This window comes from Sminthopsis crassicaudata, chromosome 3 (assembly GCF_048593235.1).
Source record: "Sminthopsis crassicaudata isolate SCR6 chromosome 3, ASM4859323v1, whole genome shotgun sequence".
Classification (NCBI taxonomy): domain Eukaryota; kingdom Metazoa; phylum Chordata; class Mammalia; order Dasyuromorphia; family Dasyuridae; genus Sminthopsis; species Sminthopsis crassicaudata.
Window position 1 is genome coordinate 534,793,131 of NC_133619.1, and position 16,965 is coordinate 534,810,095.

Genomic DNA, 16,965 nt, shown 5'->3' on the forward strand with positions numbered 1-16,965 from the left:
AAAAAACAAAAACAAAACTCATATTCTAATGGATGCAGCAACAAGATGGATGCAGATAAATTGGAATTTTTGGATTATATCCAATGTGCCATACACTGTGCTAAACACTAGGGACACAAGAAAAGAAAAGACAGTAGCTCTTATCAAGGAATGAGACAACACACAAAAGGAGCCAGGAGAGAAAGGGGAGAGGGGGAGAGGATAACAGATTGTCTCTATTGTGTGAGGGGGGGAAGGACGTACATTTTATTTTATGGAGTTAAAATCAGACAGGGCCATAGATGTAAAATATAATGATCTGAGAATCTAAATTCTGCCCTATATAAAGGAGAGATTAGTAATTAGGTAATAGATTGGTTAGAGTGCCAAACCTGGATTCAGGAAAACTCATTTTCCTGAGTTTATATCAGACCTCAGAAATTTACAAGCTATGTGACCCTGGGCAAGTCACATATCCCTGTTTGCCTCAGTTATATGTAAACTGAGCTGGATAAGGAAATGGCAGTCTACTACAGTATCTTTGCCAAGAAAACCCCAAATGGGGCCATGAAAAATTGGATACCAAATAACAAGTAAACAACAACAAAGGTGGGGATCCAGAGGAATTTGGTATTGCACCCTTGATCCCTCCAAATAGAGGGAAAGGGGCTAAAGGAGCTAGACTCTCAAGTCATGAGTTAGCAGAGCTGCTGGTGAGTTAAGAAGTGATGAGTTTATCCTGGGAGGGGCACCATAGTCTATGGAGTTGAAACCAGTCAGGACAGCAAATTGAGAGAGAGTGTAGGAAATAATAAGATAGCCAAAGAAGGAAGACACTGGCATCAAAGAAAGCTGCAAAAGGCTTCTGATACAAGGTACGATTTTAACTCAGACTTGAAAGAAGGCAGAGAAGACAGGAGATAGAGATAAAAAGAGGGAGAATTTCAAACACTCTGAATAGCCACTGAAAATGCATGATGACTATTGTATATTTGAAAGGAATACCAAGTGATGAGTAGTAGATTTGCAGTTCCATATGTAATTATTTTTTTTAACATACTGTGTTATGGAAGTGTTTGTTTTATTCTATAAATTAAAAATTAAAAAATTTTAAAAAGAAAATGCATAGAATAAACAGTTAGAAAGGATTGTTTAAGGAGTTCGGTGTCACTAAATCATAGAATATAGAGAGCATGAGGAGGGAGAAGTAAAATGAATGAAGGCTGGGGCAGGAGAAAGGATATAAAGGACTATAAAAGCCAAAAACAATTTGTTATAGTTTATTATGGAAGTAATAGGAGGCCATTAGATTTAATTAAAAAACGGTTTGATATAGTCAGATTTGTACTTTTAGAAAGATCACTTTAATAACTGAGTAAAGATGGAGAGACACTTAGGGGCGCATCTTATATCCCCTGAGCTTAACTAAGCTTTTTGTAGATATTACTCTTTTGATTCTCTGTTTTTGTTTGTGATAGTCTTATAGAGTACCTCACCTTCAAAAAAGATGCCTAAAATTGAATTAATTTAATTCTAATATAATTTAGATTCTCAGATTATACAATATCTTGTATATGTATGGTTCACAAAACACTTTCATATATATATATATATATAGATATAGATATAGATATATATCTATATATCTATATCTATCTATCTATCTATATATATCTATATCTATCTATCTATCTATCTATATATATATATATATTACATCCTTTGAGTGTCTCACCCTCTCACAAAAAAAGCAACATAGTGTAATGATAGATCACTTGTCCCAGAGTCCTGAAGCCCAGGTTTCCAATTCTACCTCAAAACATTTACTTGCTATATGACCCTGAACAAATACCAAACTTCAGTTTTCTTATCTGTAAAATGAGAAAGATGGACTTACTGGCTTTTAAGTCCCTTCTATCTCTAAATCCACAATCATCTTATCCTTTGAAGAACATAGGGTAGATATTAGATATCACTAATATCCATTTTAAAGATAAGAAAACCAAAGCTCAGGAAGAATGTCACTGTGACTAGAAGTCACAAGGCTATATAGAGGAACAATAGGACATGAAGGGAAGCCTTTGGCCCCTAGCTAGAAATTTCTGTTTCTAAAGTTCCTCAGAGGTCTGGGAGCTATATTTAATACAATTTCAGGTGTTTTAATCTATAGTTTTGAAAGACATTCTGTGATCTTCTTTATTAATGATCAACTCTTGGCCCCATAGTGTTTTAGGTTTACTCTGCTTGCCAATAGCAGTTACTTTGCTGCCAAGGCTTTTATACGTGTTGCTTGAACCTGAGCCATTTTAGTGGTGAACATGGGAAATACTACTGGGGATATGTTGGCAGCAAGTTTTCAGTGTTTGTTAGATCTTAAATGTTTCCCTCTTCTCTCTACCACTCCCCCCCTTTTTTTTCCGCATTTCTTCTATCTGTATATATACTGGAAACTGGTATTATCTTCTGTGGAGCCAGATTTTATATAAGGTAATTATGTCTTGGATCTAATCCAAGTAGATCTAGTTACTGAAGCACCAGAATCACCTCATTATAAAGCAATTTTGCCATAAGCATTTCCAGAGCATGGACCCCAAGCATTTTTCTTAAGAAAAAAAAATTATTTATGGGTCTCAATAGAGTAGCTTGAGATAGCAGATACATCATAAATATTTCTTAAATAATTAAATGAATGTTGACAGCATTATCACTAAACATTTATTATTTTTCCTCTTAATCATAACTAATGCTTTTGGACTACTCAAAATTTCCAAAGAAATAAAGACACAACTCAACAAAGGTATAATCAGGAAAAAGAATTTTATTTTTGCCTCTTAAAATTATGATAAAACAATATGGAGAAAAATGAGTTTGGGGTTGACAAATCCTTTTTAAAGCTTGTCAAAGGGAAGTCAGCTTTGAGAAATAAGGAATGTTTTGTATGGAGGTCTTTGAAAATACTGTATCTATAGCTACTTTACCCTAAATGAAGGCAGACTATGTGCCTTTAGCAATGAGGATTTTACAGTTCATTTATTCAAATACAGCCAAATCATTTAGAAAAAATGAACAAGCCATTTATAATGAGCTTGAAAAACATGCAGTCTATCTAAATTTCAGCTATTTGGGACATTGGCTGCCATTAGACATATCCAAAGACTCCAAGTCTAGAGTGTGTGTCTTAAGTATCAAATGATAATGAAAGAAAATAATCTTGGGCATTTCTTGTAGGCTCCTGTGATTTAGCATGTGCTCTTGCCACATTGAAGATGACACATTGTTCATTAGTTAGCTTGTAGCAATGAGGAGATACACTCTCTTTCTCCTCTATGAGATGTTAGAAGGTAACTTGTGACAAATGCTACAACATGAAAATGAAAAAGAAGAAAGGGTAGGAGAATAGAACTCAATCAAGTTCCACTGAACAATGATCACAGAATCCTCCTGACAACTGATGGTAAAACCTGATTCAACAAGCCTTTTTCACCATTCCTTAGAAAAAGAGGATACAGTGAAAGGAGGGCTGGTTTGGATCAGTTTCTCAACTGTGTTATTTACCACTTTTATGGGAAATCACTAGCCTTTTCTGGGCCTCAGTTTTTCATCTGTAGAATAGGGCAAGGGGTTGACTATAGGTCCTCCAAAACCCTTTCTAGCTTTTAAGTTTATGATTCTATGAAACCTCTCATTTAGCCTTCTAGCAGTTTTCAATTATAATTTCACAAGTTTTCCTGAAAGGGGTGGTAAAAGAACTGTTGTCCAGTTATTTCAGTCATGTCCAACTCTGTGATGCCATTTGGAGTTTTCTTGGAAAAGATAATGGAAAGGTTTGCCATTTCCTTTTTTAGAAGAAGAAACTGAGGCAATCAGGGAACAATGACTTTCTCAGGGTCACACAGATAGTATCAGAGAACATACATGAACTCAGGAAGATGAGTCTCTACCTGTAATTTATCAAGTCTGAATTTCCCTTCTAAATCTATTAATTCTGATTGGAAGCAGTCTGTAAGGTGTTCTTAGGAAAAATACTGGAGTGGTTTGTTATCTTCTTCTCAAGTGGATAAGACAAACCAGGATCACCCATCAAGTATCTGAGGCCAAATCTGAACTCTGGTCTTACTGACTCTGGGCCCAGCACTCTATTCATTTTGTCATCTAGCTAATAGGTATGCCTTTATTATTATATCCTCCTAAGCCAAGTTCACAAGGAAGGCTGTAATTATTTTATTGAATTTTTGATGGTGGCAATTTTTGGAACTCTTGGGGGAGGAAGTTGGATAGAGCAAGAGTTAACCCATTTTATCTTCAGAAGTTTCATATTTGGTCCTGGGCTAATAACTCACTGTTTATTTTCATGAATGTGTAAATTTCATGTAGTTTAGTGTCCATGCTTCAAGAGCTGAATGTGAATTCACAAAATCTTTACCTCTCCCCTTCAATTCTGTGCTATATATTTTAGCAGGAGGGAATAGTACAATGAGAAGGTTGCCTTTAATCTTGGGGTGGAGGAAGATAGGCGAGAATGTTAATTTATTTTTTATAATAGCTTTTTTATTTTTCAAAATACATACAAAGGTAATTTTCAACTTTCACCTTTGTAAAACCTAGTGTTCCAAATTTTTCTCCTTCCCTCCCCACTTCCTCCCTCCCCAGACAGCAAGCAATACAAAACAAGTTAAATATGTACAATTCTTCTAAACATATTTCCACATTTATCATGCTGCACAAGAAAAATCAGGTCAAAAAAGAAAAACAAATAAGAAAGAAAAAAGCAAGTGAGCAAAAAAGAATGTTGACTTAAAAAAAAAAAAAAACTACTGAGAAACACTTCAAACTAGTTTCTATCATTTGGATAAAGATTATCTTCTTTTTCTTTCCTATATATCTTTTTCTTAAACAGTCAGTTTAATTATAATTTATGAAGAAATCTAGCTTTAAGTGTATAATATTTAAAGTTATCAGAAGTATCTTCTCATTTCTTTGTTTAAGCTTACGATCCATTCAAAATTCTTATGCCTTAAAATACTTAAGGATTATTTTTTTAATAGAAGACCCTAAAACTGGTTGCCAATTTCAAGATGTGAAGAATAAAGTTGATTTCATTATTATTTAATCAGTGTAATGGTACCATATTTTTAGATGTATGGTCATAGATAAAACTATTGTATGTATAAGGAAACAATTTTAACAAAATGAATTTAATAGGAAATTGTAAAATATGATCCTCTGAGTTACATTTAAGTTATTGGTAGAGAATTGTCATCATATGATGATGATGATCATGCTCATGCTCATGATCATGATAGTTAACATACAGCATTTTAAATTTTATAAAGCAGTTTACATATATAATTTCATTTGACATTCACAATAAGCCTCTAAGGTAGATATTATTTTAAGCGCCATTTTACAGATGAAAAGACTGAGGCTAAGTTCAATTAAGTGACTTGCCTTGGGTCATACTATAAGAGTCTGAGTCAGAATTCTAACTCTTTTCTCTTTATATTCATCCTGATGTCTCCTGTACATCTAGGAGCTGTGATTTTTGTCTTCAGAGACAGAAGGTATTCCACCAAAGCAGTCAGGAAAATTCATTACTTAGTGGTAAATCCTATGGTCATAAGATTTTCTTTAGGCAGGTGTCACTAAGGCCAGTGCTCAAAATATTTCCAGTTTGGGAGGAGCTGGCAGAATTAATGCTCTATTTCCAAAATGCAGGGTCTTCTTCATGCTACAATAAAGCATCAAAGACAAAGAGAAAGTAACAATACCATTAAAATTCATTGTCTTCAATTCCATATGATTGAGACCACTTTTCCAGGTTTTTCATATGATTAAACTACTATTTACCAAATCCTTAAGTTGTGGTAAACAATAGCTGTATTTGGTAAAGTTTAAGTGGCCTATGGGAAGAGATAATATAAGATTCATGTCATTTTCAAAGGAGACTTAAAATGATGGAAAAAATGAGGAAGTGGAGTTTGTAAGAACATTAACTTGATGTCTTCATTAGAATAGTAATATTAACAGACTACTTTCATTGTGTCCCCACATTCAATTTTACAACCCTTAAAACCCATATTTTAAAAAGCTATGTTTTAGAGCAGGACTTAATTCACCTTTCCTTGTGTCCCCAGCACTTAACACACCTGGCATAGAGTAGGACATTAATAAATGCTAATTGATTGATTGATTTAATGATCTTGTGTGTCCTCTCTTTATCTACTATATTTTCCTTAAGAGTAGAGACCATATGATATATTCCTTTAATTTTTTTTCATACGACTATGCTGATAGTCATTTATGTAAATAAACTGATAGAATTGCTTATCTTCTCATGGGAATCCTGAATTTCTCTAGTTTCCTGATCAGGCAGCAGGGAAGTACAATATTTTATTTTGTAGAAATAGTCAATAACCACCTTTGACATGTGGAAGTGGTCACCTTCACTTATCTGTAGATACTGAAAAAGTAATTAAGAGTTGGAGTACCTTCCATAAAAGTCCTTATATCTTGAGAGAAATATGCTTCATAAAGAGATATATTTTTTGGTCGGATGTCATTTTGTAATCACAAACTTTTTTAAGATAAGTCCTGGACAAAATAATCTAAAATATCCTTTCTTTCTACCCTTTGCTCTCCAATCCTTGAAGCAAGTTCTTAAAATCAAAGACTTTATACTGGAAGGTATTTCATGGAATATATAGTTCAAAAACTGAGTGTCAGAGAGATTAAGGGCAATGTAAGTTCTTTAAGGACAGGGATAATTTTGTTTTTATCTATGTACTCATAATTCTTATCACAGTGCCTATCCTATATTAGGCACAAAATAAATATTTGTTGACTTAAAATGCCATTTAATTAAATTAAAAGTCATTAAATGATTTGATTAAGATTTTATAATTAAATAATAGCAGATCTAAAAACAGCACACAGCCCCCAACTACTATCCATTCCTTTTCTTTTTTTTTTTTCTTTTTTTCCTTGTCAATACCATAATGGTTCCAGTGTTGCTCTTCCCAGTGATTATTGGACTTATTCTTTGTCCAATTTGGTCTCCAGCTGGCATGTCTTTATACAGTTGGGTCCAGAAATTCCTTGTTTAAGATATTAACAAAGAGGTATGAAGAGGTCACACTGTCCATAAGAAGCAATCTTCAGTTCTGTGTGATGTATTAACTATTCCTTTGGCTGCCTGCCTGCCAATCTTGACCTTGTAAGGGACTTAGAAAGGCAACTGATTATCTATTATGCAAGAATGAAAAACCTCTACTCTTATATCACTTAATTGAAAGAAGTTTCCAAAGATTGAGTTATATTGAAACATGATAAAGTGAATTAAGTACAGCCTTGACTTACTTATATGGGTGTTTCTTTGCCTCTTAGGATAATTTCCAACTTCCAGCAGCCTCAGAGACCAATTGGGAGTCAGTCACAAGCTCCCTTTCAGTAAGTATTTCATTACTGGGCTTCAGGGTAAGAAAACTGATGGGATATCCAAGGTCAATTCTCGTACAACTTTAGCTGCAAGAAGTAATCCTGATTTAACCAAAACCCAGTTGGAAGTAGGATATTTTCTCCCATGTCATTCCAGTTACATTAGATTGTGATCGAGGTCTTTTTTTTTTTTTTCTTTATTTAGAAATGTTTTTGAGAAATGTTAGAGCTTTGTGATCGTCAATGGAAAAGTATTTGTCAGTTTCAAAGTAGAACCTGCCAACAAAAAAACTCTCCAAACATATCAAACTACAAAGTTATATGGTCCATGCTCCAATGAGAAATTTTGCAATAAGTCCTAGAGAAAACCAAGTAAAACTTTTAACCTTTATGTAATTATAATTTTTTTTCTTATACTTAAATAAATCTAAATGTTTATAGTAGGATAACTTAATTGAAATTAACCTTTTTTTTTCATTTGACAGAGAAATGGAACACAACTTACCCTATGGTGTCATATTATAATATTCTGCCCTGTTGTAATATGTATTATGCTACCTTTCTTATTTTTCAAATTTAGCAATATCTTATTCTTCTTTCTCCCTTTTTGCCCAGTGCTAAAAGCAAAGATTTCTGCCTCCAAACAGCCTTATTTGTAATACTTGGAGGTAGTTCATTTAAAAAAATAGAAAATCAAAAACCCAGTGACTATAATAGGCAAGTCATGATGCTGGTCATGTATCAAATTGATGAAAGATGACTTGGTGACATATACTCTTTCAGGGATCTTCCCCACCCCACTTTCAGCCACAGGAGTTTTAGAAAGATGTAAGCTATAATTCTTACATTTACTTGGGTCAACTCCTAGGCCAGTGACACAAAATCAGCAGCACTTGAGTTCAATCTTTGATAATGAATTTGATAAACTATATTTTGCTATTCTGGAATTTTTCATATCATGAAAGATTAGTAGAGTTAGGCAGGAATCTAAGGTAGGTAGGATAAACTCAGCAAGAAATCACAGTAAGAGCACAATAGCAGACTGCTAGAACTGGAGCTCAGTTGACAAGAGAATGGGTCAGCCCCTGAAGTGAATGTCCTTAATCTCTTCACCAAAACTGAATGTGTACCCAGAAAAAGGTTAGCAATAGGCAAGGTAATGAGATCCAGATAAGTGTACAATTTGCATCAGAGTGACCTGGCAGGCTATTGAAAGATAGTATCATAAAATTGTTTGGTCAAGATTACTTGGAACAAAACAAGAGCCCAAAATCAGAGTATGACCAATGGCAAAGTTGATTTGATGCTTATTTCCAAACCTAAGAGTCCAGGGAACCAGATTATTTTTCTTCAATTTAAAAAGTCCATCTTGGCCCAGAGTTTGAAATTGATCTGAGTATATAGATTATCATAAACTGATCCTAAACTACAGGTTCTGGCAGGGCTCCAAAGGGATGGAACAGGTTGACAATTACATAGACAAGAAACTAAATTTGATATACTAGAATCATCCTAAGTCCAGTAAATCTTATCACTGCATTCAAAATCAGATATAAGAACACAGGGCAGAAGTTATGTAGTCCCCTATTTGAACTAGCCAATTATACTTCCTGAGGAACCAAGTGATGATAACATGATGATGATATAATTCAAATATAGATGAAAGTGCTCAAAAGCACTAATACCTGAGTCTTGTTAAAGCTTGGACTAAAGAATTAGCTAACACATGTCAGCAAATATCTTTTCACCCTCGACTTTCTTGGATGACAGAATGATGGAGAGGTGAAAGTGACTTCAGGCACTGTCTAGTCCCACCAAAACCTCACATGCTCATCCAGCTTGAAAACTTCTAAGGAGCAGCTATACATCACCTTTCCAGACATGTCATACCACTTTTGGATAGCTTTGAAAATTCAGAATTTTTTTCCCCTGACATTGAGTTAAATTTATCTGTTTTTGAGTCTACCCTTTGCACCTGGTTCTGTCCATTAGTGCTCAATGAAACAAGCCTAGTCCTTCCTTTACATAATAGCCCATCAAATATTTGATGACAGTGATATGCCTCTCTCCCCAATCCAGTCTTCTAAAGGTCACAATGGAAATGCACATCTCACTTGAAGAAATGTAGAAAATATAAAAATGTAAATATTATTTAAAACATAAATGTGTACATGAGCATTCCTGCCTTTCCCTTTGTAGGATATGATCTTTCTCCTAGGTTACTGAAATTATGTTTAAGGGAGGCAAGTTTTCATTTAGTTTTAATTAACAATGTTCTTTATCTTTAATGATAAAAGCTATTTGTCCTTGGGGAGATTGTATTGGCTTGGCAGTTCCTTTGAGCACATTTGAAACTCAGTTGAGGATCCATGCTTTCCATTTCTCTTTGATGGGTCATAAATTTTTACATAGCCATTGGAGCCATGGTTCATTTGCCTCTGGATTGGACAAGGGTTAGTGAGGGAAGCTTTTGGAAACTTAACAAGAATACATTTGGTACTAGAAATTCTCCTCTGTTTCAGGTGGCCAACATTATCTTGTCCTTTGGAGTCATTCTGTATCTTCCTGAATATGTTTTAATGATGGTCATGATCATTAGCAAACCACAACACTGTGCCTTTAATTAGTTTCTCATGTAATTTTTTCACCTTTATCAAAAGAGCTGAAACCACCGATAATTAGCCTTGTGGGAAGAAAAATAAACTTCACTTAACAATAAGCTTTTGTAAGGTGTTTATGCACTGGCCCAAATAATACTTTCAGTAATTGAAGACCCACCAAGAGAGATGCTCTTTTTCGTCCCTGAGAAGGTTGACTGGTGATATATAGGGGACTACAGATGAGCAGAGTAGGACATCAGTTGGTTTATCACCAGTACCTTGTGTGTTCAAAGAGAAACAAAGACACATAAGAATTTTGAATGAGCTTTATAGTTAACTACCAAATTAGCTTTATGAAAGAAACATGCTAAGTAACTTGGTTATCTCCATCTGGATGACTGAATTCCTGTAATTGACTGCAAGTTGAAAAGATAAGATGCTTTCACTTTTTGAAAGACTTTCTTTTAACTTTAGATTTGCAAAAGACTAATTGCATGAATATCATGTGGTTTTATTTGATATTGGAGTGGGAAAATGGCACTTGCCTTTTAGTGTGGCATGGCCAGGTATCAATGGAATTCTGTGTGCATCCTTCCCATTTTGAACAACTATTTCCAAAAAATTACCCTTACTAAATGACTGTTATGTTTCATAGGTGTGGCATTTTTTTTTTCCTGAGTACACTGAGTTGTATGTCACTCTTAGGGGGTATCCTATCACTCTCCATCAGTGACCGATCCCACGCTCACAGCAGATGCTCTGGATCAGACAGTAGCTGGATTTGACACTGTGGAAGACCTGCTCAAGCACTTTAATCCAGAAACCTGGCAAGAAGATCTTGAAAATCTATATATGGATACCCCTCAATATCGAGGCAGGTCTTACTATGACAGGAAATCCAAAGGTAAGAAACAATTATTTGAGATTTCTTTAGCAGGATTGTTTATTTGCTTAATAAAGAATTGATTATTTTAATGACTATAGACTGTAAGATTCATTAATATACAATTTAAATTAGCTGATGAGTATCAGCCTGGTTGAATGATCAGACTTTCAAAATTTAAAATGGAGTTTCCAACCTTAGTCTGAACAATTTCACTTGTGTAAGGACAAGTTAGTATTTCCAGAAAAGACCAAAGTCAATTCTAGATTGATCATAAATCCACAAACTTTAAAGAATATCAAGAAATTATTTATTCCAAACTCCTCCTTTCAAGCAGGCAAAGTGTTGTTATTTCTTTTTTTACAGATCAGTCAGTAAACTAAGAGATATTTAGTAAGGGTCTACTATAAGCCTGGCACTGAGCTAAGTGCTAAGGAAAAAATTAAAAGTGAAACAATACTTGCCCTCAAAGAGTTAACATTATAAAATTGGTGAATAACATGTTCACATATATAAATATAGAGAAAATGTATACAAAATGAATATATGGTAATTTGGAGAGAGTAGGGGAATCTGGAAAGGCTTCATGTAGAATTGGTGCTTGAGCTGTCTTAAAGGGAGTCAGGAATTCCAAAAAGTGAAGGTGAGAGGGAAGAATACCCCAAACATGAGGGATGGCCAATGCAGAGGCATGGAGTCAGGAGATAGCATGTCCAGGAGAAGCAAATGAGGAAAGGGAAATAAAGAGAGGCCAAACATGCTCAAGATTATCAAGTTATATCGTAATGACAAGCACAAGCATCTATTGTCTCCAATAACATTCTGTCAATGAGTCACCTCCCTTTTCTATACCCAACCTTATGTGCCTTCCTTTAGACAAGAATATAACTAGTTTCTAAACTTTGGGAAAAGAGATGAGTTAGCCAGTAATAATATGACTATATTAGTGTTTATGGATATACATTTTTAAAAAAAAATGTAAATTTTTTGCATGACAATTGCACCCCACCATGTTGTCTGCTTTCTTGCCCTCATGATAGACCCAAGAATAGATTTTCTTCCACATCTCCTTTTTATCCATGTTATTCCCCATAACACAAAACCTTTTCCATATTTCCCCAGCGTAAATTATCCAATTTTTAAAATTCAGACAATTATATGTGAGACTATCTCTCTGATAGTTTAATTATAAAGATAATAGGAATGAGCATGAGTACAGCTTTCTCATTTTTTAGATGAGAAAACTGAGGTCAGGAATGGTGAAAACTCAAAAAATTGAATTCAGAGCCAAAAAGGACCTTAGGGAGTATCTAATCCAACCCCTTCATTTTATTGATTAAGCCTTTCCAGCAATAGGAAGTCAGGTCCCTTGACTCAAAACTCAGTGTTCTTTTATCATTATGCTGCCCTTCTCATGTTGATGGGAAAACACTGCATGAGCAGCACCCATGGAATAAATAAAGGATTCCAAAGTTGTTTTTTGTTTTATTTTTGTTTTTTTGTTTAATTTTCTAGTATCAAGACGGTTTTTATCCAAAAGTTTCTGTAAAAGAAATGTAATTGAGACTAGCTAACATGTATAGCAACTCAATAATTCAAAACATATTAAGCTCTAGTATATACAGAAGCCTATGTTAAGTACCAGAAGAGATAGGAAGTTTGTAAAAAAAAGTCCTTATGGTGCTTATATATCAAAAATCAACAAGTACTTATCAAATAATTAGTAAATTATCACATTTAAGGTACAATTCTAAGTGCTGAAAATGTCATAAAAGAGCTTTTGCCTTTAAGAAATTTGCATTCTAATGGAGAAGACAATATGTTCACCTATACCCATGTAAAGAAGATAGAAAAAGAATACAAAGAAGTTTGAAGAGCTAGTGCCTCAGCAGCTGAGGGAAACAGGAAATAATTCATGAAGAAGACGGGCTCTTTGACTGAGTCCAGGGATTTCAAGGAATGAAACTGAGGAGGGTGTTCCTCCTAGAAATGGAGCAATGTGAGTGTAAAAGGATAAAAGTAGGACTTAGAGCTTCTCATGTGTGAGATAGCTGGTAGAAAAGAGTGGGTAAATTACAATGTGCAGAAGGGTATCAAGTGTAAAGAGACTTGAAAGGTTGGAAGAGGTCGGGCAGAGAAGAGATTAAATTTCAAAACGATAAAGGAGTTTATTTTTGATCCCAGTAGGGAGCCACTCAAGTTTTTTGAAAGGAGTCATAGTCACACAATAAGAGTGTTTAGGTAAAAGAAAATTGATTCCTGTTATATGCAGGATTTTTTTTTTCTTTTTTTGATCCAACTTTGTGATTTTATTAAAGTGGGGAATCTTTGTATACTCTATATCTAACTATGGCAATTTAGAAAATCATTTAGGGGCACTGAGATTAAATAAATTGCCTAAGGTTATGTAGTTAACAAATATCTGAAGTAGAACCTGAAACAAAATCAGGTATTCTTGATTCCAAAGCTAGCCCTCTGCCAACTATGTCATACTTCCTCTCCAGCCTTTGTAAGAACATAAGATTATCCTCAGGTAACACATTGATAATTCTGGTCATTTGGGGACCTAAATATAATTATTCACTTCAACTCCTTCCTGAGTTTACTCCTTGCATTTAGAGACTGAGGGGAAAAAAAGGAGATCACAACTAATTGGTAGTATGAGGAAACCTAGCAGCCCAAAGTTGTGGAAGGGCTCATGTCAGAAAATAATGCAGATACCCAAAGCTGTGATCTGATGGAGTAAAATAAAACTGAATCATCATCAGGGAATACTCATAAAGAAGCTCAGATGGTCAGTCAATAAACATTTATTAAGTGCCAATTATTCATTTAAAAAGAAGCAAATGGCAATTGTTACTTTCAAAGGAGCTTACAATCTAATGGGGGAGACAAGCAAACAAAAATGTACATGATGTGATGTAAAATTTAAAAAGTAAGAGTAGGCTAAGTTATAAAGGCTATTGAACACTAAGTAGAGGATTTTATATTTGATCCTAGAAATGATAGGAAGCTACTAGAGTTTATTGAGATGATATATGCTTTATTATTATTTATTATATTAATTATTACTATTTATGCTTTAGGAAATTAGGTTTGGCAGATAAATAGAAAATGTATTGGAGTTAGGAGGAACTTCAGGAAGGTAGAACAAACAGTAGGCTATTGAAATAGTACAGATGAGATATGATGGGGGCTTGAACTAGAGTTGTGGTAGTGGCAAAGAAGAAAAAGGGACATATTTGAGAAATGTTGCAAAGGTAAAATTGACAGACTTTGATAATAGATTTATATGAATGATGTGAGGTAATCAGAACCTGAGAATGCCATCTAAATTATAAGCCTGAGAAACTGAGAGGATGATATTCCCCTTAATGGTAATAAGAAAGGTAGGTAGGAGGAAGAGTTAAAGGGGAAAATAATGTTTATGACTTTTATTAAGATATTTAATAGATGCCAGGTCAGGATGTCTAAAAGGAAGTTGAAATTAAGAGGTTGAAGTTCAGCAGAAAGTTTGGGGCTGGTAAATTTAAGAATTATTACCATAGAGATAATAATTAAATCCAAAGGAGCTAATGAGATTAACAAGTGAAATATGTAAGGAGAAGAGATAAGAGCCGTGGACAAAACCTTGTGAGACAGGGACACTTGGTTACAGAGTGTGACCTGGAAGAGGATGTAGGAAAGAAGACTTAGAAGGAACACTTCAGGCAGAAGAATCAGGAGAAGAAATCATCAAGAAGAGGGTGCTCAGAGGCAGAGCCAAGATGATGAGAGCAAATGTGTCTCCATCTGAGCTTCTCCAAGCTTTCCTCAAACCAATAGCAGATTAAGCCTTTGAACTGGATTCAGAGTGCCAGAACCCACAAATATTTGGAGTACAACAAATTTTCAGAAGAAGATACTTTGGAAGAACTTGAGAAATGGTCTATTTATTTGGGAAGAAAGAGAGGCTACTGAGCCCAGAGCAAGGAGCTGGGATGGAGACCTAGGGTATTGTGGTGTTCACACACTACAAGGATATCTATTGTGAGGATATCTTTGGCTACTTTGTCTTTGTTATAAGCCAGAGATTTGTTGTAAAGCATCCAAAGCAAATATGAAAAGCAAATTATGAGTCCCTGAATCCCAGAACATGGGACTTGGCCATGCCTAGCCAACACCAGAAATCAGTCAGAAACAACAGCCCCAGGGCAAACTAAAGCAGCTATCACCCCTTTGCCTTAAAAGCAGACCTCAACCCTTTGAAAATGAGCAAAAAAAGCAAAAAGAACTCTGACCAAAGACAGTTTTTATGGAGAGAGAGAACAGACTGTTAAGTCCTAATGTTCCTAAAGGCAAATCAGCTATAGATGAGGCCCCAAAGGGTGATATGAGTTGGTCCCCATTTCACAAGGCTCTCTTGTAAGAATTCAAAAAGGAGCTTAAAGGAGAGTTAGAAGAAAAATGGGGAAAGGAAATGAGATCTTTTCAAGAGACTATGGAAAAGGAAAAACAGAAATTATCAGAAGAAAACTCCTTAAAAAATAGATATGATGAAATGGGAAAAGGATATAACTCCCTACAAAATAGATTTGACAAAATAGAAAAGGCAAATATTCCTTACAAAATGAATCTGATGAAATAGAAGAAACATATAACTTTTTACAAAAAAGATACAAAAAAGAAATCAAATAATTGAAAAACAGAATTTGTGAAATGGAAAAAAATGCAATGAACAAAAACAACTCATTTAAAAATTCACTTGGACAAATAAAAAAGGAGCTAAAGCTAACTGAAGAAAATAATTAATTAAATTTAGAATTAAACAAATGGAAGTGAATGAGTCAATGAGACTTCAAGAATCCGTTAAAAAAATGAAAAAATAGAAGAAAATGTAAAATACCTCATTGGAAAAACAATTGACCTAGAAAATAGATCTAGGAAAGAAAATCTAAAAATTATTGGACTTCCTGAAAATCATAATGAAAAAAAAGAATCTAGATATCATCTTTCAGGAAATCATCAAGGAAAACTGTCGTGATGTCATAGAATCAGAAGGTAAAATAACCATTGAGTTGAAAAGAATTGAAAGAATTCACTGGTCACCTCCTGAAAGAAACCCCTAAAATTCCAAGGAATAGCATAGCTAAATATAAGAATTATCAAATCAGGGCAAAAATATTGCAAGCAGCCAGAAAGAAACAATTCAGATATCAAGGAGCCACCATCAGACTTACCCAGGACCAAGCAGCCTCCACATTAAAGTATCAAAGGGCCTGGAATCCAATACTCCAAAAGACAAAGGAACTTGGATTGCAACCAAGAATAAACTATGCAGCTAAATTGAGCAATATCTTTCAGGGAAGAAGATGGACATTCAACAATATAGGTGAATTTAATTTATTTCTGATGAATACATCAGAGCTGAACAAAAAAATTGATCTCCAAATACAGAACTCAAGAGAAACATAAAGAAGGTAAAATGGAAAGAACTCTTGAGAATTGTATCTATGTTATGGTATACTTAGAGAATGAGGGTAGAATTTGATTTTATTGTGATAATATGAAAAAAAATAGAGATGGAAAGGGGCTTGTATTGACAAAAGGGGAAAATGGAGATAAAATGAGGGAAGTCATATCTCATGATAAGGCAAAGAAGACCTATTATAAGGGGGGGGGGGAAAGGGAGATGAACATTGTGTGAATCTTACTCTCATCAGATTTTGTTCAAAGAGAGAATATGAAACATATTTGGTTTCATTAAAAAAAACTTGTCTCACCTTATAGGGAAGTGGGAAAGGAAAGGGGGAGGCTAATAGAAGGTAAACAGAAATAGTAAAGGAAAGATGTAAGAAAGGGGGAGAGGCTATAAAGAGAGAGGGCTGTTTGAGGGAGATGATGAACAGAAGCAAATACTGGGGAGGAGGGAAAGAGGGAAAGGAAATAGAAAAACATAACTTGGGTAAATAAGATGGCAGGAAATACAAGATTAGTCATTTTAACTATGAATATGAATGGGATGAACTCCCCCATAAAATGGGAAGCAGATAGGAGACTGGATTAAAAGACAGTATCTTACAATATGTT

General features: G+C 34.5%; 1 protein-coding gene across 2 annotated transcripts in view; it reads left to right on the forward strand.

The window, feature by feature from the left end:
* The window catches only part of PDGFD (platelet derived growth factor D), a 303,617-nt gene that overhangs the window by 242,597 nt on the left and 44,055 nt on the right, over positions 1 to 16,965 (forward strand). For both annotated transcript variants that reach the window (XM_074304387.1, XM_074304388.1), the window contains exons 4-5: positions 7,363 to 7,425; positions 10,719 to 10,917. In XM_074304387.1, the coding sequence (XP_074160488.1) occupies positions 7,363 to 7,425; positions 10,719 to 10,917 (262 nt within the window). The remainder of the gene's footprint in view (positions 1 to 7,362; positions 7,426 to 10,718; positions 10,918 to 16,965) is intronic.